This window comes from Octopus bimaculoides, chromosome 23, assembly GCF_046866305.1.
Source record: "Octopus bimaculoides isolate indiv1 chromosome 23, ASM4686630v1, whole genome shotgun sequence".
Taxonomy (NCBI): Eukaryota; Metazoa; Mollusca; class Cephalopoda; order Octopoda; family Octopodidae; genus Octopus; species Octopus bimaculoides.
The window spans coordinates 12,204,296-12,228,029 of NC_142950.1; the positions used below are offsets into that span (position 1 = coordinate 12,204,296).

Consider the following 23,734-nt stretch of genomic DNA (forward strand, 5'->3'; position numbering starts at 1 on the left):
ACGGGGTTGTAAACACACCAACACCAATTGTCAAGCAGTGATGGGGGAGAAAGAGACACACACAGATATATATATATATATATATATATATATACATATATTTATACACGACAAGCTCCTTTCAATTTCTGACTACCAAATTCACTCACAAGGTTTTGGTTGGCCCAAGGTTATAGTAGTAGACACTTACCCAGTGTGTCATGCAGTAGGATTGAACCCAAACCATGTGATTGGGAAGCAAGCTTGTCACTACACAGCTACAACTGCACCTATACATACATACATACATACATACATACATACATACATACATACGTGCATACATACATACATACGTACATACATACATATATACATACGTACATACATACATATATATATATACAATCTATATATATATACATACATACATAAGAACAAACCGATTCCTAGTTTTTATGAGTGTCTTGCCATTTTGTAGGTGAACAGATCTCCAAGTCTCAACACAGACCACAACATTGATCTTGATGTGAAGACAAGACTGTTAGAAGACACAATAACACTTCTACATATCAAGTAAGTATTTTTTTTTTCACTTGTTTGAGTCATTTGACTGTGGCCATGCTGGGGCTCTGCCTTGTAGGATATTCTTTTTAGTTGAGCAGATCAACCCCAGGACTTTTGTGTGTGAGTAAACGTGTGTGTTTGCATGTATGTGTAAGTGGCACTATCTCTCTCTCTCTCTCTCTCACATGTACACGTACATGCAAAAAAGATGTACGCATATGTATTGATGTATCCATTTCATATACACATTCATACATCTTTCACTTTCTCCTCTCACCTTAAAATAAAAGTAACAGGTGATTTTTCAGGATAAAAATTGTTAAAAAAGCTTCTACTCATGTAAAATTTGCACACAAAAGTTTTCAGAATTGCCAATATGAGGAAAAGGTTTTCAATTTGGTTGTTTTTAGCATAATTTCATTTACTAATGATTAGATTTTTATTAAATTTTCATTAGATTTAAGCCCTTATTTTTCTGTAAATCCTATTCTGACATCAAATGAGTCAACTTCTAGTACAAATCTTTACATTTTGTAACTCTCTAAGAAAATAAAACGTCAACTTTTTGACGTACACTCACACTGACAGAGAAATGTCTTCTTCGTGGAGATTACTTATAGATTCATCATTTCAGATTTTATTCTATTTCATTCATTTGACATTTGTAATCTCTTTGTTGTTTTGATTTAATTTTCTTAATACAACATTACATATAAAAATAAGCACTGATCAATTATGCCACGTGGAAAGAGACGGGTATCATCATGGTCAAGAGATGATGTCAAAAGGCATCAGAAAGAAGCAAGGGCAAGGAGACAACAGGAAATGGCTGAGATGACAGTAGAACAGCTGCAGGATAACAGAGTCATGCAACAAAGAAGGAGGCAAGGAGAGACTATTAAATTGACTAGGAACACTGTATGCGATGAATATCAAATACTAAACAATCTTAATCTCCATATTTAAACTGCATTAATCTTTGGCAAGCTTACCTTTACCTACTCTGAGTTACTTGAAAGGTGTTGTTCCCTTCACTTTCTTGTATTTGTTGATACCTTTGTTTACCTACCAATGTGTTGTTCCACTTTAAGGATGCTTATTTACCTATCCATTATGATATTTCGACTGTTGTCCATTGTTTCAAATATGTTTTAGCATTGTTGTTCTAACCTTTTTTAAACAATCACATATGATTTGTCCCAAAGAATCAATCTTTAAATAAGAGTTTTGCTTCCACTAGCGAAAGCTATACATATCTTTCAGAAAGCTTCATACCAATTTTAATTTATGTGGCATTCGCTGTTAGTTTATGCGCAAGCTATGTGGGAAGACAGAATAAAAGAGCTTTTTTTAGCTTATCTCTCTGAAAGAATAGCAGAGGGGAAATTTCAACATCTTCCTTCAATTTCCTTACACCATTTATGTGGCTTTTTCTGACAAGAAATTTCATTTTCATGTAAAACAACTATATTTTGTAATCATTATTCGTAATCTACACCCAAAACACTTCAGTAGCTGTACTTTGCATCACTTGCAAACTTACATGTTCTATAATCATTAAAGTGCAATGACCTCCACAATAACCAGCCTTCAATTTAATTTTCTGTTACTAGGTTAACGAGAAACATAGATTGCCATGCTCTTCATTAACCTTGTCGGTCGTTCAATTATTTAGTGGAAAAAATACCACCAAGACAACTGAAACCATCCAAAGGATGTTTGCGTTTGCTAGTATAAATATATATATATATATATATATATATATATATACGTATATATAAATACATATACATCATCATCGTCGTTTAACGTCCGCTTTCCATGCTAGCATGGGTTGGACAATTTAACTGAGGACTGGTGAAACCAGATGGCTACACCAGGCTCCAATCTGATTTGGCAGAGTTTTTACAGCTGGATGCCCTTCCTAACGCCAACCACTCAGAGAGTGTAGTGGGTGCTTTTACGTGCCACCGGCACGAAGGCCAGTTAGGCAGTACTGGCAATGGCCACGCTGTATATAAATACATAAACATATAAATTCATATACATATATATAAATACATATCTATTTATGTATATATATATGTCTGTGTGTGTGTGTGTATATATATATATATATATATATACATATATATATATATATATACATGTGTGTGTGTGTGTGTGTATGTATACATATATACGCATACATATAGACGTATACATATATATCTATATATATAGTCAATTCAAGGATGTCAGGTCCACATTAGGGATTAAATATTCCAAAAATTCCACAGGTTAATCACTATCATATAAGGAGAAAGTCTCAACGATATGTTAGGGATTATTATAGTAATACATATTGTTAATAATGAAAGAAAAGAAAATGGAGAATTATGGATGTATAAATAATTTATACGGTTTTATGGGGATGAAAGTTTTTTATAAAAATAATACAAATAAATTATAAATTATGAAGCTCTAAAAGAAATGACAGATGCCAAATACCTACATATATATTTCAATTCATGCCCCTAGGTGATTTGTAATTCTAAGCATTTGGGGTAAGGTCATCTGCTAAGAATTGGACATTGTTTTCAACTATATGGAGCAGAATCTCATCAGGGCTTTATGAGTTTATACAACAAAGGTTAACATATGCATCTGCATCCTTTCAAGAAATATATTAACCTTTCAAGAAATATGTTAACCTTTGTTGTATAAGCTCATAAAGCCCTGATGAGGAGATTCTCCCCATATAGTTGAAAATAATGACCAATTCTTAGCAGATGACTCTACCCAAATACTTAAAATTATGAATCACCTAGGGGCTTGACTCAAAACATATATGTAGGTGTTTGGCATCTGCAATTTCTTTTAGAGCTTTATAATTTATTTGTATTGTTTTTATAAAAAACTTTCAACCATGTAAAATCATTACAAATAAATTATTTATACATCAATAATTCTCCATTTTCTTTCTTTCATTATTATCTCTCTCATTATACGTAAATACATGTACATATATAAATATAAAGACATATATATATAAATGCACACGTATATAAATACATGTGTGTGTATACATGTATATATATATATATATATATATATACTGCATAAATTACCCTTGCAAGGTAGAAAAATTTATCAACAACCAGGCATGGGAGTCAAACCCATATCCCTCAAAGATTCCAGGTGTGTGCTTTACCATTAAGCTAAACTGCTCACTGACAAATTCACTGATGAATTTAGGCATCTAATATTTTACTTTATAGAACAACCTAGCATCTAAATTCAGCAGTGAATTTGTCAGTGGGCAGTTTAGCTTAATGGCAAAGCACTCGGCCAGAGCCTTTTCAGGATAAGGGTTGGCTGGTTTTTGACAAATTTTTCTGCCTTGTAAGGGTAATTTACCCAGTACTTCTGCTGTTATAATGGCAACTCTGCATTCAAAAAAATATCTTCTTGTTTGTATCATACATTACACACACACATATATATGTAAAAACATAAGAAAAATGAGATGACAAAGGAATAAATAATTATCTTAAACATATATATACAATGTACAAACATGCACATATATATATATATATATATATATATATATATGTGTGTGTATATATATATATATATATATATAAATTTAGTAAATGGAGTAAAACGCATATGTTAACTGAATACTTTTATTTCCAACATATGTTTCGAAGATTACAAATTATACCTTCCATAGGAATAGGTGATGTTGATAAGAATGTAATCTTCTCTTCAGGGAAATGCATGGGAACCAGCTTAACCGTAAGACATTTTAACCGAATATGATAACTGTAGTTAGAGAAGATTAGAAATAAAAGTATTCAGTTAACATATGCGTTTTACTCCATTTACTAAATTTATATATTTACTCAAGTACCCAAAATAACAAGGAGTTTCTACCTCATAAACAGGAGTTACACCACAGTCATTTTGTGATTTTTGCTACCCTGGTATCTATTAACCAATTTATTTTGTCCGAGTTAATTATTAACTAAGAGAAAATAAATACATATAATAAAATATATATATATATATATATATATATATATATATATATATATATATATATATATATATATATATATATTTGTCAGACTTGCTTCTTTGTGATTTATTGTGTTTGCAGGATCAGTGACAAAACGAGAACCCTTGCCGCCCAGAAAGCAGAAGCACAGAAAAGACTGTTTAGTAAAGTTGGAAGGAACGCTAAGTTTGATATAAATGGAAAAGTTAGTCAGAGTAAACTAGTAGCAACAAAGAGAAAAATGGAATTGGTATGTATTATGAATATTGGTCTTTTAGCTTCAAAGTAGTACAAGGGACTGTACTAGTGGTATATGGTCTTTCTAAATACACAGAGTAAAAGAGAGTTATGTGTAAATATTATAGTCACGGGCATGGCTCTGTGGTAAGAAGCTTGCTTCCCAACCACATATTGCCTCGGGCCAACCAAAGCTTTGTAAGTGGATATGGTAGACAGAAACTGAAAGAAGCCTGTTGTATATATATATATGTATGTATGTATACATTGAATATATATATGTATATATCATCATGATCATCATCATTTTAACATCTGCTTTCCATGGGTAGGATGGTTTGACAAGAGCTGCCTAGACAGAAGACTGTACTAGGCTTCAGTGTCTGTTTTGGCATGATTTTTACGGCTGGATGCCCTTCCTAATACCAACCACCACACAGAGTAGACTAAGTGCTTTTTATGTGGCACCAACACAGGTGAGGTCAGTTTTGGCATGGTTTTTACAGCTGGATGCTCTTCCAAACACCAACCACTTTACAGTGTGGACTGGATGCATTTTACATGGCACCAGCTCTGGCAGGGTCATCAAGTAACTTGCAAGATAAAAATCCCTTGAGAGAGGAATGGGTACTAGAGGAGGTGATCTTGTGCCACATGATGAAAGGTTAGAGTGTGACAGAGAGACTGAGAGACAGAAATGGGTGTCTTCCTATAGAGAAGATATATTGTTACCCAGTCAGAGAGAGAGAGAGAGAGAGTGATCAAGAATGAGGATCGACACAGGTGTGTTGCTATAGAGGAGATACATGGTTAACTAGTCAGTGGGAGAAAACAAGAGGAAGAGAGTGAGAGTGCAAGAGAGAGATGGTGGTGAAGTGCCAGGGCAAATTCACAAAAAATGGGGATCAGGATATAAATGGGATGGTCGAGTAGAGCAAGAGAGAAATAGATGGTGGTGAATTGCCAGGGTATACCCTCAAGGAACAGGAGTCAGAATATAAATGGTAGGGTATTGCCAAAGGTTCATGAGTACGGAGTAGAAACGTCACATGAATGCAAAGAGTGTGAGGGTGGGGAATGCAGTGACTGGTAAAACCTAGGCATATAGAAGGAGTGGAGACAACAAGATAGCAAGGATATAGTGAGTAGGGCTGTGAGGAAAGGATTGGAGAGCAAACGATAACCATAGTACATGGAAAAGAGAAAGTACATATACATACACACATACACACACACATGTGTGTATGTATATATATATATATATATATATATATATATATATATGCAAGGTTTAGGTTAGTTAAAATATGTTTCACATATTTCAACTGCTAAAAGGAAAATTCACTGCAATTACCATGGAGGACATTTTTTCTTATGGTAAAAAGGTGCAAAAACACCTGTCCAGTGTTGCCATCTATCAGTATCAGGATTACCAGACATCAATGTTTCTAGCTCCTTAGCCATTATCAATGGGAAATACCTAAGAGAGGCAACTCTGGACAGACCTTATGAAACCTATAGCTTTAACTAAAGTACAACTATACTAACTGATTTGCACCAGTAGACTGCCAGATCATGGAAAAAAACCATCATATTAGCACCAAGCAGTGTTTAGGCTGCAGTAAATTTTTCTTTTAGCTGTTGAAATATGTCACATGCATATTTTAACTAACCTAAACTTTGCTTATGTCTAAACACTGCTTGGTGCTAATATTGCAGTAATATATATATATATACATACATATATATATATATATATATATATATATATATATACAAGGTTGAGGAGGGTATTGGATTTAACCAAACCCAAAAGGATACAGGTAATACCGAGTAAGTGCTGTATACCGACTAGTTATGCCCCAGTCGTTGTATGAACAGGATTGGGGATTATAAGTCGTGTATTAGCATGTGCATAAATAAATATATAAAAGGATAAAGAGAGCAATGGTAAATTTGGAAATATATTTTATGGATAGAGTCTTACAGCTGTTTCTGGGAAAATCCAGTACTTCCCTTCATCGGAGACAGAAATAGTAAAGGAATCGATTATTATATCCATAGGCGGAGAGTTTTAGTATGAAGGGAAGTACTGGATCTTCCCAGAAACAGCTGTAAGACTCTATCCATAAAATATATTTCCAACCTTACCATTGCTCTCTTTATCCTTTTATATATATTTATATATATATATATATATATATATATATATATATATATATATATGTATGTATGTATGTATATATGTATGTATGTATGTATGTATGTATATATACTCATATAATAGAAGATATTTGCCTAAGGTGCCATATGGTGAGACTGAACCTGATACCACACATCCATGCTTTTTATTTGTCTTGTCATTTATTTTTTGCTTTCTTAATCTTTTGCTTTTCTGCTTTCTTAGAAAAATTTATTGAACCGATTACAAACCAATGCTTCCCAAGAAATCTATGAAAATGAAAACTGTGGTGGTTTTTTCCGGATATTTCCCTCCGACGACAAACTACAGCAACAGAAGTATTCAACGTGGATGGCATATGCCTTTTCTGTGTTTAAAAATGACATCAAATCGTCCATGACAAAAGGAAAACATTACGACTTCAGCTACCTTTGGCAGGTAAGAGACTGTATCCTTATATTGGTTCAAAATTTTGGTACGAGGCCAGTGATTTCAGTGGAAGGGATAAGTTGATTACATCAACCCCAGTAATCATGAAAGGCCAAGTTGACCTCAGCGGAATTTAATCTCAGAGCATAAAGATGGACAAAATGCCTCTAAGCACTTCACCCAACATTCTAACAATTCTGCCAACTCACTGCCTTGAGCAGTATCTTTATATTAATCATTATAATCATCTGTCGTTGGTGTTCTTGGTGTAATTTGTTAGACTTATTCCCCTCTGGCATTAGCTGTGACCATCATGTCCTTATTTTTGTTTAACACAGAATACTAGGGTTGCCTTAGAAGTTCATAGGCTCACTACGAAGGAGTGATACTAGAACTGTGAAATTTTGCATGCATTAATTGCAACTCTTCTTATTTATTACTGCATTGTTTGTTTTTGTTTTGTTTCAGGTAAACTGACATCTGACTGTTCAAAGAACACTTCAAAAGTAACTAGTGGTGACTTCTCTTGAAAATGGACAAAATTTGGCACTGCAATGTTAAGTACTGACAGTAAAACTTTTTAACATTCCCTCATGTATACACACACACACACACACGCGTATATGTGTGTATATATAAATATGTGTGTATGAAGGAGTGCTGAAAAGTTCCTGGCTTTGGGTAACAAAAAATACAGAAGGATCAGTTAATTATAATTTTATGCAATATATTCTCCTCTAAGATTCACACACTTATTGCAGCGGTCCTTCAGTTTTTCTAAGCCCTGTAAAAGAACTTGGAAGGTTGTGCCTCCGACCAAGCCTTTCACGATACTCTTAAGCCAGGAACTTTTCAGCACCCTCTTATATAGGCATGTGTGTGTGTGTGTATACATGAGGGAATGTTAAAAAGTTTCTGGCTTTGGGTAAAAGAAAATACAAGAGGATCAGTTAATGATTTTATTCAACATACCCACCTCTCAGATTCACACACTTATTGCAGCGATCCTTCAGTTTTTCTAAGCCCTGCAAAAGAATTTGGAAGGTTGGGCCTCCAACCAGACCTTTCGCAATACGCAAGATAACCTGTTGATCTAAAAATAACTAATTGATAACTGGATAATTAGTTGATAACTGGAGATAACCAGTTCATAACTAGAGATAAGTAGTTGGTGACTGGAGACAACTAGTTGATAACTGGTCATAACAAGTGGATGATTAGAGATATCCAGTTGGTGACTGGAGACTGGAGACGATTAGATAGTAACTAGCAATGACCAGTTGGGCCTAGAGATATCCAGTTCATAACTGGAGATAAACAATTGACAACTAGAGATAATTAGTTTTGGTGTCAAACTAAGAGGGGAGTTTCTTTAACTTGCTATGAAAATATATCCCTTTGTGTCAAAATATTAACCATAAATGAATGAACAAACATACAAGTCAACACACACTGGTATCATTTTTATATTTGTTGTTTTTGGCATGGTCGTAGGAAGATGAAATCCTGAATATGCTGGCAGAATGTGAAGCTGCTGAAATGAAGAAAACCTTTAAAGAAACAAATTATCCGAGTCGTGTAAGTAAACTTGTTTGTATTGGGTGGTGTTTGAGACAGCTGTCTTTTAAATGGGTCCCAGTTTCAAAGACAATAGTAACTGAAAAGTATTGAGTAGACCTAAAGTGAAAGGTCAATATTAATTGAACAGACTTATTATCAGCAGTCAGTATTAGTCAAACAGGTTTATGACCAAAGGTCAAGATTAGCCGAATAGACTTATGACTAAAGATCAGTGTCTGTTGAACAGACTTAAGGCCAAATGTCAGAATCAGTTGAATAGTTATGATTAAAGGTTAGGATTAATAAAACTGACCTGTGATCAAATGTCCGCATTAATTGAACAGATTTACAATAACAAGTTTACATTAATTGAATGGACCAATGTTCAAAGGCCAACATTAAGGAGCATGTGGTCATAGGCCCACATTATTTGAAGTGACCCTTAGTCATAAGTTAGCATCAATTGAATAGGGCTATGCTAATAGGTCTGTATTAAATAAATAGCATTAATTGAGTAGATATATGATTAAAGGTGAGCATTAATTGAGCAGACTTAACATCAAAAGGTTCTGCTCTGATCCAGCAAACCTATGACCAATGCTGTTCAATTTGTGGTCCTTACTCTCTGTTACATATTTTCTACTAAAATAAATCATCATAAATAATCATCTTGACTATAGACTGGACACACGAAATTTTGAAATTTTTTCTGTAGAAATTGCAAAATTTCTTGTAGTTTAAATATCACTTTTCATATTTTAATCTAAAATGGAGACAAAGATCAATTTTTCTTTGTGATAGGCTTGAATAATCGTTAAGACATTGCCTGGCATGAAACCAATGGTAGCCTTGATAAAAAATAAAGCATATATATGTATAAAATGGTAGCCTTAGTAGAAAAAAATAAAGTACACATACATAATATGAGTAGATTTGGAGATAATTTTTATTTTAATAATAATGTTTTACAGCAAATGACTCTGGTATGAGTTTCAAGCTTTAAATAGACGTTTTCAAACTGAAAAATGTATGTTTTACTGGTTGCTTAAATAGAAAAAGTGACTGTGTGGTAAGTAACTTGCTTACCAACCACATGGTTCTGGGTTCAGTCCCACTGCGTGGCACCTTGGGCAAGTGTCTTCTACTATAGCTTCTGGCCAACCAAAGCCTTGTGAGTGGATTTGGTAGATGGAAACTGAAAGAAGCCTGTCGTATATATGTATATATATATATGTGTGTGTGTTTGTGTGTCTGTGTTTGTCCCCCTAGCATTGCTTGACAACCAATGCTGGTGTGTTTATGTCCCCGTCACTTAGCGGTTCAGCAAAAGAGCCTGATAGAATAAGTACTAGGCTTACAAAGAATAAGTCTCGGGGTCGATTAGCTCGACTAAAGGCTGTGCTCCAGCATGGCTGCTGTCAAATGACTGAAACAAATAAAAGAGTAAAAGAGTACTAAAAAAAATACAAAAACAAAGAAAACTACATTAGTGAAATGGGCATTGGACTATTTGAGAGAGTAAGGGTACATAAACAACAAATCCATGACCCCCTTCATTAGAAACACAGCTTGCAGTGAACACTTTGATAAATGCGGGAAAAGAAAATTCAAAATATTCCCTTTCTTCAAACTATGGACAGAAAATGAATATTTTTGTAAGGTCAAGGAAGCATACTTTGTTCAAAAATACCAACCAAAACTGAACAAAAAGTAATACCAAAACCACCAGAAAGACATCAACCAAACACTGCCTGAATAATGAAAACTACATATGATTATATACTCTTTTATGTACTATTTTATGCACCCCAAAAGTTATATGCAGATGCTCTTTTCTCCTGTGATTTTTCACAGGAATTTTCAATGGCCGGATAACTGAAGAGATGTTGGCATAGGTTTCCACCCCGGCATCTGAAACTCGGAGTTTTATCATGGCTACCGAATAAATGTCACATATTTTTACCGAATAAGTGTCACATATTAGAGGTTGTGAATCCAACCAACTAAGGGATAATATCTATCCAATATACTGCTGGTAGAATACCCAATTATTATTACACAAGATTGCATGACAATTACATTACCAAGTGTAATAAATGGGTGAGGGTAAAGAGTTATTTTACCATTAATTTATAGAGCAATAAGAAAATGGAGGGGATTAATAGGTGGTATTCATCAGCTTTGCACCTCTCTGGTGTATATATAAAGGGTAAAGACCCCCTTCGGTCATGAATGACCATGGGATTGCAGCTAGAAAGTTACCCTCTGAGGCACAAGTCCAGGCAAGGCTGTTTATGGAAGACCAGCAATCACCCATGCATACCAGCCTCCCCTCTCCATGCTACCGATGTTATCCAAGGGAAAGGCAAAGGCTGATACAGCTTGGCACCAGGGATGTTGCAACTCATTTCTACAGCTGAGCTATCTTTGTATCATTATGCTGCTCTTTTAAAGCAATGATTACAGCATGCCTTTTCATTTTCTGAGTCAACCTGATGGCTGACATTATTTATCTGGAAAGTATATCTGGCACTCCATCAGTTAGAACAATGAGGTTTCCAGTTGATCCGATCAATTAAACCGCCTGCTCATGAAATTAACATGCAAGTGGCTGAGCACCCCACAGACACACATACCTTTAATGTAGTTTTCAAGGAGATTCAGCATTACACAGAATGTGACAAGGCTGGCCCTTTTGAATTACAGGTACAACACATTTTTGCCAGCTGAGTGAACTGGAGCAATGGGAAATAAAGAGTCTTGCTCAAGGACACAACTCACCACCAGGAATTGAAATTATGACCATACAATTGTTAGCTGATAACCCTAACCACTAAGCCTCTCTGAAAAATAAGGTGGAAAAAAAAAAACCGATGCCATAAAAACTCAAAAAACACCCTATATGACAATCTTGTGTTTGTTGAGAAAATTTCTTTGGTATTTTTCTTCTTTTCTTATTTTCAGGGAACCTGCTTATGAATGATTTTTTTGGATGAATATTTTGCTTTGCCAACCCACAGTAAACTGCATAACCCTCACTTTCCTTGAAAAACATCAGACGAATGATATTATCAGTATGTTTTGGGGGTTTGTTTGTTTTTTTTTTTGTTGTTATCATCGTATTAATAAATAATGAAAAAAGTAAAAAGCTTAACATCTGTTTTGTATTTTAAGTTGTTGAAAATGTCTGAGAATTAATCACAAGACTATAATTTTTTTTTTTTTGTTTTACTTGCATTAATTATTGAACGCATCTTTGATATCTGCTTTCCAAGGAACTGTCAGTTCTACCATCTTTCCCACCTTCCTTTCCTTGCACCATAACCCCCCCCCCCAAAAAAAAGAGGAGGCCCTTCTGGTCATGAATGGCTATGGGTTTGCACCTGAAAAGTTCCCTTCCGAGGCACAAGTCTGGGCAAGGTTGTTTATGGAAGACCAGCAGTCACCCATGCATGCATGCCAGCCTCCTGTCTCCATGTCACTGATATAACCCAAGGGAAAGGCGAAGGCTGATACAGCTTGACACCAGGGATGCTGCTACTCATTTCTACAGCTGAGTGAACTGGAGTAATGTGAAATAAAGTGTCTTGCTCAAGAACACAACACTGCCCAGTCTGGGAATCAAACACACTACCTCATAATTGTGAGCCCAATTCTCTAACCACTGAGCCATGCACCAAGGCGCATCATAAAACTAGGTCAGGTCTTTTGGTGCTAAAAAGTGATATTTACCATCAAGGTCAAGAGGGAACTCCCAAGACCTTCCCATCTTTGATAATTGTTCTTCCTTATAATAGCTTTCCATGCTCAACTATTCATGTAATCTTTCACCATTGTTATTTCACTTTACCTTTTCCACCATGGTATCAGTCAGTATTTTAAGTACTTACTTATGACATTATGTGTATCTGTGTTCCAGACTTAATGGACAATTGTAGAGTATATGCCTCATCATTTCAGCCTTTACACATTTGTACATACCATTCATGGCACCTGTGCCCAGCATCGCCTTCCTGGCACTTGTGCCGGATGGCACGTGTAAAGACATTCGAGCGAGATCGTTGCCAGTGCCGCCGAACTGGCTCCTGTTCAGGTGGTACGTAAAATACACCATTTTGAGCATGGCCGTTGCCAGTACCGCCTAACCGGCCTTCGTGCCGGTGGCACGTAAAAGCACCCACTACACTCTCGGAGTGGTTGGCGTTAGGAAGGGCATCCAGCTGTAGAAACTCTGCCAGATCAGATTGGAGCCTGGTGTAGTCATCTGGTTTCACCAGTCCTCAGTCAAATCGTCCAACCCATGCTAGCATGGAAAGCGGACGTTAAACGATGATGATGATTCACCTCTACTTGCCAATACTTTAAGATTGCAGGCCCAGGAATCATATCATAGAAAGAGCAAATCAGAAGCTTCATTCTGGATGGTTCTCAAGACCAGAGATGTTGCCATCCTACCTTTTCACCTAACCACAAATTCCTCCTAAACTTTCTTTGTTTGCTTTAGTGTACAAACTCCACATAGCAGCTCTTTGCCTCTTCTTTCTTTATCTGGTTGGCTACGTCAATCTTTTTCTCTTTCTCATTCATGGCATGGCCTGGTTTAAACTCATTGTATTTAAGTCCTTCCCTATTACCCTGTGTATAGCCCACTATTTCCCCATATTCTAGGGACACCACAAACCTCTCAGTCACCTCAGAGGCTATCCACCTTCTTCCTTTCCTTATCTCTGATAGGAAAGAAGGGATGACTTAATCAATTGATTGGTGTAGCATGAGTACCATTTGTGTCTTGCCACAATTGTACTGCTCAACTATTGATAGGAATGGTACCGTTAACCCTTTTACATTCAGATTTCTTTGCCAAATGTAATATTTATTTATACACATTGCTTTGAATTAATCATCCATTATCTTGTAGCTTTGATATTTCAGTGATGTGATTGTTTATTTTTAGAATGACATTGCAACATAGGTTGGAGAAGCCAGATCTAACTGGTTTCAACACAAAATAGGTAGAATATTTGGGCCGGATATGACTGGTTAAATACTAAAGGGTTAAACTATAAAGACCATTTCTGTGCAGTTCTTTCAATAATATTGAATAGTACCATTTCTGTTTATTTATTTATGCGCCCTTCTAAAGCTTAGCCAGGCTCATGGGCCCAGTTTTCCACAGCTGGACAGGACACCAGTCCATCGCTGTGTTACTCAAGAAACAGAAAGAAAGGTTAAGAGAAAGTTGGGGTGAAAGAGTACAATAGAGTACACCCCACCCACCCCTGCCGGAGCCTCGCGGAGCTTTAGGTGTTTTCGCTTAATAAACACACATTTTGCCCCGATTTAGACTTTTTATTTTTTGAAACTTGAAGATTATCAAATTAGATACTAGTGTAAGAAAAAAATTGATGTAGAATCCATTAGAAAAAAGAATATTGATGGTTAAACATCAATAATTATCCAGATATTTTATTAGCTACCTCAATTACAATCGGGTCGAAGTTGGGGAAAAACTCTTTGAAAAAAAAACTGTTATCTATGTTTCAAACTCTCTCTCATCTTCAATAACTACAATAATTATACTGACCAATTTTTACTCCTGAAGATGATGCAATGGTACAAAATGGGAATGCAAAACTTTCAATGTAATGATTGAAAATAAATAGGGAAAAAATAACAAGAAATCAGAAATTACTCATTTTGCCCCACTTCCATATGGTAATTTCAAGTGTTTGATAGAATGACGAAAAATATAGGGAAAAAATAAGAAAAAAAAAAGGTTTGATTTAAGGAAAAACATCTGAACATATATGCAATAATTCTAAAGTAGAAAAAATGTTTTTAGCTGTTGTGAGGTGTAGTTTTATAATTAAAAATAATTCAAAATTTAAATTTTGGAACATATTCTTTATTGACTTGTTCTATAAAATAAAACCAGTTTTCAATGCCACACTGAATTAAGTTTAGAAGTTGCAATGTATGTGTGTGCCTTTAATTGCAAGTGGTCAACTCAAGGTCATTGCTCAGTCATGTGTTGCAAGAAGGAATTTAACCAAGGGACAATAACTTTCTTTCTATCAATCTTTTTATCTTTATATACTTTCATACTTACACACACACACACACACACACACACACACACACACACACACAGATACATACATACAAACATACATTTTCAGGAGTGCTCTGTTGTTTCATTTTTCTCTGTCGTCTCTGCTTTTTAACTGAATTGGTGTCTCTAAAGTGGCAAAATCTATGGTTATTTATCATAAAGGTGAATCCATTACGCTTTTAAGAAGTCACGATACCTTTGTATATTGAAAGAGCCTCTTCATGCATGATTGCTGGGAGTTGAGTGCTACATACCCTTTGTAGCAGGGGGCCAGGGCAATTTCCCCCTTTGCCCCCTATAAGTCCGGCACTGAAGGCCACTACTCTATATTCAGTACATTTTAGCCACTTCAGGCAGACAAGAGACACCGGACAGCAGACACCAGGCTGAATACAAAGTTTTTTCCCGTAACAGTTCCAGACCCCAGCTAAGAACTCATTTGCATACAGCCAATCAGAGCTCAACTATCAAACTAATTTATGAGTGCATAACATGTGATGGGCGATAAGATAAGGTCACTTGGGGAAGGAATGACCATGCTTCTTTTCTCTTTTATTTTAAGAATGCTTGTTGTTCTTGTTCTTGTTTCAACCATGACTGCCTCTGCATAGTTATTTGTGTTGTTGTTTACTTTGTAAAACAGTAAGGGGAGAGGGTTGCTAGTACATCACCCTCTACCCACACTTTTCCCATGCACATCATTACCATATGGGGCCCTAACAAAATCCAATTATATGTATAGATGCAAATCTATCTAATTACTTGTCTCCTTCTAAAATCAGGAATAACTTGGCGAACTTGGTTGACTTACAAAAACGTTCTTCGTCTTGAGTTTACTTGGTAGAGTTTGTTTGTTAACTTGACAACAAGGTCAATGTGAGCTCTGATTAGTCGTATGCAAATGAGTTCATTACCGGGGCCCGGAACTCTCATGGGAAAAAAAAAATTTGCAGGCTGGACACAGAAGACGGAGATCAGTAGGCAGCAGCAAAACCAGCAGCTGGCTAGAGTGCTGTCAAAACACAAAAACAACGGACAGGCAGCAACTACAATACGCATCTCGACAGTGACTCCTATTACACCTGGTTCAAGAACAATAAGTTTCAAACTATCTCTGAATTTGTCGTTCATAGTAACGAGGACTTTTTGGTTTACGATAAAAATGTTGTTTTTTTTTAATCAAAAATATTCAACACATTTCAATGTTTTTTTATCGTAATAACCTTGTTGTAGGTAGTTAAAGTCAGCTGACTGGTTGGTGTTCCACCAGTTTTATGTCATTTTATTCCTAATGTCACACATTTCATTTGAGACTCATCAGAAAAGTCCATGCAGGTGAATGAAACCATCCTGTTAGGCATATCCCTTCATATCTCTCTCACGCTGAACTCTCAATATCCCAAGTACTATCAGAGTGCTATGCTCGTAGCTGTGCTGCAGATGTTTGAGCCGAAAGCAAGGTCTACGACACCTGGAAAATCTCAGCCACTCCCCCTATAATAAATTTTCCAACTTTGCAGAGTCCCTTTTCCTCCTCTTCTAAATAACGATGGTTCTATAAGAAGCAGCCCCATTGAGAAATACTACATACCCTTGGCCAATGCCATCCAAATTTCCCTCCTTCCACTCGATCAGGGACTCCACCCAACACACACACACACACCAAATATGAAAAATAACTCCCATTGCTTCAAAGAAGACTATTGACATGTCAATGTCTTTTTTATTACACTCAAACATTGCGTCTCACAACTCGTTCCCATACTCACCAAACTGGCTGTGTGGTAAGAAGTTTGCTTTCCAACCACACAGTTCTGGGTTCAGTTTCACTGTGTGATGTCTTTGGCTAGTGTCTTCTACTATAGCCTCGGGCTGACCAAAACCTTGTGGGTGGATTTGGTAGGCAGAAACTAAGAGTCTCATCGTATATGTGTCTGTCTGTATGTATGTCTATGTTTGTCTCCTCCCACTCATTGCTTGGTAACCGGTATTGGTGTATTTACGTCCCCGTAACTTAGCTGTTCAGCAAAAGAGATCAATAAACTAAGCACCAGGCTTTACAAAATCTAATACGTACTGGGGTCGACTCGTTAGACTAAAATTCTTCAACATGGCTGCAGTCTGAAACAAATAAAAGAAAAAATTTTGTAACCCTCTCTCTCTTTCTCTCTCTCTTTCTCTCTCTCTCTCTCTCTCTCTCTCTCTCTCTCTCTCTCTCTCTGGGGATGTAACCTGGCGAAAAGAGACAACCCCTTTCACTCAGCCAACTTTCTACTGCTCTTTCCTGCAACATCTCTAAGGTAACATAAGATAGTCATTAACAGTGTCGTTCTCTAGTTCAGCGAGCTGGCAGAATCGTTAGCATTCTGGGCAAAATGCTAAGTGGCATTTCACCAGTCTTAACATTCTGAGTTCAAATTCCACTGAGGTTGACTTTGCCTTTCATCCTTTTCGGGTTGATAAAATAAGTGCCAGTTGAGCACTGGGATCGATGTTTTTGACTTACCCCCTCCCCCGAAATTTGAAGCTAATAATGATGTTCTCTATCACTTTGAACCTCTCTTTCTCTCTCTCCCTCTCTCTCTCTCTGTATATATATATATATATATATATATATATATATATATTCGCCATGATAGATCGCTAACGACTACACACGTTTTTTTTTTCTCTCCCTGTTTCTTTCTGTGTTCCTTTCTGTGGAAGAGCATAGGCTCGAAACATTAAGACTTTTTCACTTCCCGAGCGTTAAACTAATATATCTGTTTGTCTACAGCACCTGTCTTCGTCTGTTGTTTTTTTTTTTTGTGAATTCTCCCTATATACATATGTATGTGTCTGTGTGTGTGTGTGTATGTATATATATATATATATATATATATATATATATATATATATATTATTTTGTTTAAAAGAGTTCCAACACTGTCTGTTTTTTATGTTTTATTTATATTCCCGCAAAACCAATGTGGGATATAGAATATGGAATATACAATACATAATATAAAATAAAAATGGATGGTACTATGAAATAAAGTATTGAATGTCTTATTGAATATATGGAATATGTCTTATTGAATAGATGAAATATTGAGTGTTCAATATAAAGGATTAAATATATAAAGGCGAATATGTATTTTCTATACCTTGTGGTATTTCATATTTTCTATACCTTGTGGTATTTCATCATGGCCGGTATGACAGACTTCGGCCATGATGAAATACCACAAGGTATAGAAACCCTTTCATAAAAAGTACAACCCGAACGACAGGCATAAAATCACTACGGCCCACAGGTGCTGTCTCGTTTTTCTGCTTTATCTATCACAACTATAATGGCTTCTGACCTCGGAGTTGTCTAGGTTCTTGCCACTACTATCCTTATACACCCGAATATCCTCCTCTCATAACCTTTGTTATGTCCAAACTCACCAAGAACCTTCACCCAGTAACTTCCTCCACGAACATCGGCTCTCTGGTTTTCTCTTTGCCCTCATATCTTTACTGCAAGTGTTGGCTCACAACAGTGCACAACAAACATGATTATCATTAATCTTACTGATCTAGGAAACCCACTTCCTTTCCTCCGCCAAATTTTCATATGTTGTCTGGATTTATATATTTTATATATTAATAATTCTCTTTCTAAAGGTAGTGGAACTAGCAGAATCATTACCACACCGGGCAAAATGCTTAGCGGTATTTCGTCAATCTTTACTTTCTGAGTTTAAATGCCGTCAAGGTTGACTTTGTCTTTCATCCTTTCGGGGTCGATAAAATAAGTACCAGTTGAGAACTGGAGTCGATGTAATCGACTTACTCCCTCCCCCAAAATTGTTGGCCTTGTGCCAAAATTTGTAAGCAATAATTCTCTTTCTAAAACATTGTTTTATTAACATTAAGATAGCGGGCGTTGTCTGTACAATACGCTGGTGTCGGTTTCCAGATTTTGGGGAAAATTGTATGATTTCCGCATCAAAATAGGTTGGACAAATCCCTGCTTTCAGTGAACCTTGATATATAATTATTGGAATAGTCTGACGCTAGATACGTGTTTTGAAAAGCCTATCAATAATGACGTAATAGTTATATCTAAATACATCATCAATGTGTGTGTCTGTGTTTGTGCGCGCGTGTATGTATGAATGTGTGTTAATATGTGTATGGTGTGTGTAATATGACGAAATAGTTAAAAGACTAACAGTAAAAATGCTGAAAAGGGTTTGTCATTTGGATCACGTGACTAACTTTATTTAAAGCCTCGTTTTGCGAAGATCATCCACAGAACATATTCCTTAGAACAGTAATCAGGTACGTTTGGGGAACGATTTCAAATGGCTTTCTCTAAAGCGACTTTAAAATATTTGATTGGAATCAACTCGGATATTTCTAGCAATGTTTTTTATCTTGATGAACGAACTATCTTTTATACGTGTGGTTGTTATTGTGTCTTTTTTAACACCGAACAGAAAACCATGCGATTTCTCATAGCATCAGAGAAAGGAGCCGAAATAACTGCAATGACTGTATGTCCTAGACGTAACTATTCGGCCGTTGCTTTGGATTCCGATAAACCATCTGTAAACATTCTTGATTTGATAACTAAGCGGAAAATGAAAACTTTAGTTTGCCAAGTATTGCATTCTTGTAAGATCGTTAGTTTGTCTTTTTCATCTACTTCCCGATATCTTGTGGCCATATGTGACGACCCATCACGAACCTTACTTTACTGGTCATGGAAAAGATCGAAACTACTTCTCTCGACCAAAGTGACAGTTTCTGTTGCACCGGAGATTCTTCATTGCGTTAGTTTCAACCCTCAGACACATCTCAACGTGTATGTATTTGGCAACAAGTTTCTTAAATTGTTCCGCTTCGAAGGATGCAAAAACAAACAGTTCAATTTTCCGACGATCGTACCTCAAGATTTCAAATGCTATTGCTGGGATGCGAACCAACGTCTTTTGGTGGGTACAGGCAGTGGCCGAGTGTTGTTTATCGAAGATAAAGATTTAAGACTTGACTTTAATGTATTCCAATATACGTATGTTTCCGACGAATCCGTCAAGTCGTACGGAGTAACGGCTATTACCAGTTATTCTAAAGGGTTTATTACAGCGTGTGGTAAATGTGTGCACTTTTTTGAAAGGATTGAGGCCAAGGATACTTACAAGTTTGTCAGGAGTGTTTTTCTGCCGTCAGATGGTTTGGAAAAAAGTGACCTGTGTGACCAGATTATAAAATGGATGATGGTGAATCCATCGGATGACGTTCTTGCTATTAGCACCAATATGAAACAACTGTATTCCACAAAAATTTATCCACGGGAAACAAAACATACGAATAAAGTAATTGTGTTTGATGTTTTAGTGCATCCTTTCCATTATAAATCTGTCACTGGATGTTGTGTCTGTTTATGGAAACCTTTCTTTGCAACCAGCTCGCTAGACGGTTCTATAAAACTATGGAACTACAAAACGTGTAGCTTAGAATTTTCTCGAGATTTTTCATCAGAAGTCTACAGCATATCTGTGCACCCAATGGGACTATTTCTTCTGGCAGGCTTCAGCGACAAATTACGTTTCATGTATATTCGTAAGAACGACTTCAAACAGTTTAAGGAATTCGATATCCGCATGTGTACGCATTGCAACTTCAGTCGAGGTGGTCACATGTTCGCAGCGGTCAGCAATCGCGTCATACTGGTGTACTCGGCGATTAATTTCGAAAAGCTAGCTAAACTAAAAGGTCACAACGGCAAAATTCAAACTACCGTCTGGTGTGTGGATGACAATAATCTTATCTCATGCGACATGGATGGAGCAGTTTACGAATGGGAAATAAGAACCGAGAAGCGAATTTGTCAGTGTATCTTGAAATCATGCTCTCATCATGATCTTACAATAAATTTCGACAAGAAATTATACGTCGTTGATTCGGATTATTCTTTGAAAGAAATCTACAAGTCTCACGTAATACGAACATTGCTGACGGATAAGGTTCTTTTCACATCAATTGCTCTGTCATGGTCCAATACAATGCTATTTGTAGGAACTAATAATGGTCATATAAGAAGTTTGGAGTATCCTGTAACGTTAAGTGGAAAATATCTTGATTATCCTTGTCATAGTCTCGAAACTACACACGTGATTTTTACACCTGATGATCGATATTTAATTTCAACATCAACAGATTCTTCGATTGCAATATGGAACGTTACTGATTTTGAAGGTCGAAATTTCAAACGAGACATGAGTACCATTTGGACCGAAGAAGTTTTAATTCCGAGCGAAAAGTTGAAAGCAAAAAATTCTTCAATTTTAAATCTGAAATTGCGTGTAGAAAACCTTTCCAATGAAAACTCGTACCAATTGTATCTCAGAGACATAAGCTACAACGACAAAATAAAAGAGATATGCGGAAATTATATTCAAGAAAAAGAAAATTTGGAAACCAAAAATGAAATTCTAGCGAGCGATAAAGTCAGAGAAAATGCTAAGTATGACAAACAAATGGCAAAACTTGTTGATAGTCATTGCACAGAAGTAGAGTCCCTCAATCGTGCTAGTGATAGGAAGTTATTGGATGAATGTGAAAAATTGAAGACCCTCCGTACAAGATTAACGACACTACTAGAAGAACAGGAGCAAGAAGAACAAGATATGGTAGAAAAACATGAACATCTAGAAAAACAGTTGAGAGAAGAATACAAAAAGAAATTCGAAGATTTAGAAAAAGAAATTGGTCAATACGAGGAAGAAATTTTGATAAAGCAGAAAGAACACAATAAAGCCGAGAAACAGATAGAGAGGGATGCCGAAGTAGAATATATCAACAAAAAAACTGAATATGAGAAACAGTTATATATCGAGAGGCATGCTAATTTTGAAACGAGAGACCAAAATGACATTTTGAGGAAGAAACTCTTAGCTTTCCCCAAAGAACTAAAAGAAAGTGAAGATGAATGCCACAAACACAAAATGGAAGTAAAAAGACTAAACATTGTTAAGAATAATCTGGAGAAAGATGTACATCACTTGTTAAATGAACTAGAGATCCAATGCCAAGGGCTAAATGATGAAGAAAGACGTTTTTTTGACCTGAAGTTGACGAATCACAATATCGATGTGTCAAAATGTGAACTGGAATGTAAAAATATCACCGAATTGAAACGCCAAATCGAAGCGAGGGAGACAGCAATCGATAACTTGAAAAAGCAGGTCAGCGCCATGGAAACCGAACTGGGATACTTTACACGCCAGTTTGTCACCATGGGCCAGTCGATAGCAGAAACGAAAGAGAAATTAGTAGCCGCCTCACAAGAACTGGACCAAGTACGCACGATGCTGCACAAAAAAACAGCCGTGTTGAACAGCTTTTGCTCTGATCTTTTCAATTGCATGACCTTCATACGAGAACCGCAGAAGCTGAAGAACAACATCAAATCTCTTTATAGAAATTACATCGCGAGGAATGATGACAAGATTGTCGTTACAGATCCCGGCGTACAAATGGAATGGAGTCGGCAACGGAACCATTTCGAATACACAATACACAAAGTAAAACATCAGTTGAACAGCACCACAAAACAGGTTTCTCGAGATACTAATCGCTTGCTAACGAAATGCAATTACATAGGAGAAATATTGCAGAAAACCAGATATCAAAACTATCGTTTGCATTCGATACTCGGGGGAGCTAAATGAAAACTATGTATTGGATCCTGTTTATTGATCATCTCACTTTAATCATTTGAATGAAACGAAACGAATCATATGTTGCAATATATCTGTTTTGCATAGAGAAAAACTGCTGTGAAGCAACAATTTTTTTATAATATTGTTATAACTAATAAAGTTAATCTCACCGAAGTCTTTCATTTCAATAGCTTGATGACGACCTGCCGACACTTGATCAGATTCTTCCCTGCCTCCCGTGCGCGACACCTTCACCATTAACAGTTCCAGTCCCGTTAGCGCAGTTGTGGCTGTTATTTAATTTTTACACTACTTATTTAGAGGTGGAATTTGTAAAGTCGTGCAATCACCAGTATTTTTATCGTGACACCATCATCAGGTGAGTTGGTAGCCAAGGCTCCGAGAGTCCACACCCACCCTCCTGTACACTGTTTTTAGTGCCAGTCTCATTCAATCCATTTTTTTATATCTTCGTATTTGACATTCTAAGAATTTTGGTGTTGAGGTAGCACAACACACGGAGTTTTTTTTATTGAGTCACCTTCTCCAGAGGGATTGCAGACCAAGGTTAAAGGGACCCCTGCTCCCATGAGACAGGCTTAACTCCGCCGGACGCCAACCTGGTGACCTGAAGATAATTATTATTATTTATTTATTATTATTATTAATAATAATAAATAATAAAAATAAATAATAATAATGACAATACGAAGTAATAATAATAATAATAATAAATACTAAAAATAATAATAATAATAATAATAATAATAATAATAATAATAATAATAATAATAAATCATAATAATAATTAATAATAATAATAAATAATAAATCATAATAATAATTAATAATAATAACAATAAATAATAAATAAAAATAATGAATAATAATAAAAATAATAAACAATAGAAATAATAACAAATAAA

General features: G+C 36.0%; 2 protein-coding genes across 2 annotated transcripts in view; both read left to right on the plus strand.

Annotated features, from left to right (window-relative positions):
• LOC106880354 (tubulin polyglutamylase TTLL7) overlaps positions 1-12,153 on the plus strand; it is a 34,993-nt gene extending 22,840 nt beyond the window's left edge. Inside the window, exons 8-12 of the mRNA XM_014930238.2 lie at positions 461-555; positions 4,694-4,841; positions 7,236-7,448; positions 8,934-9,017; positions 11,964-12,153. Coding sequence (XP_014785724.1) covers positions 461-555; positions 4,694-4,841; positions 7,236-7,448; positions 8,934-9,017; positions 11,964-11,978 — 555 coding nt within the window. The 3' untranslated portion in view covers positions 11,979-12,153. The remainder of the gene's footprint in view (positions 1-460; positions 556-4,693; positions 4,842-7,235; positions 7,449-8,933; positions 9,018-11,963) is intronic.
• A 7,152-nt stretch (positions 12,154-19,305) lies between these two features.
• On the plus strand, positions 19,306-22,982 carry LOC106880353 (cilia- and flagella-associated protein 57). Its single transcript, XM_014930237.3, has one exon. It carries the CDS (start codon positions 19,446-19,448, stop codon positions 22,815-22,817), a length of 3,372 nt encoding a protein of 1,123 aa, XP_014785723.2. The 5' UTR covers positions 19,306-19,445; the 3' UTR covers positions 22,818-22,982.
• Positions 22,983-23,734: the final 752 nt, after the last annotated feature.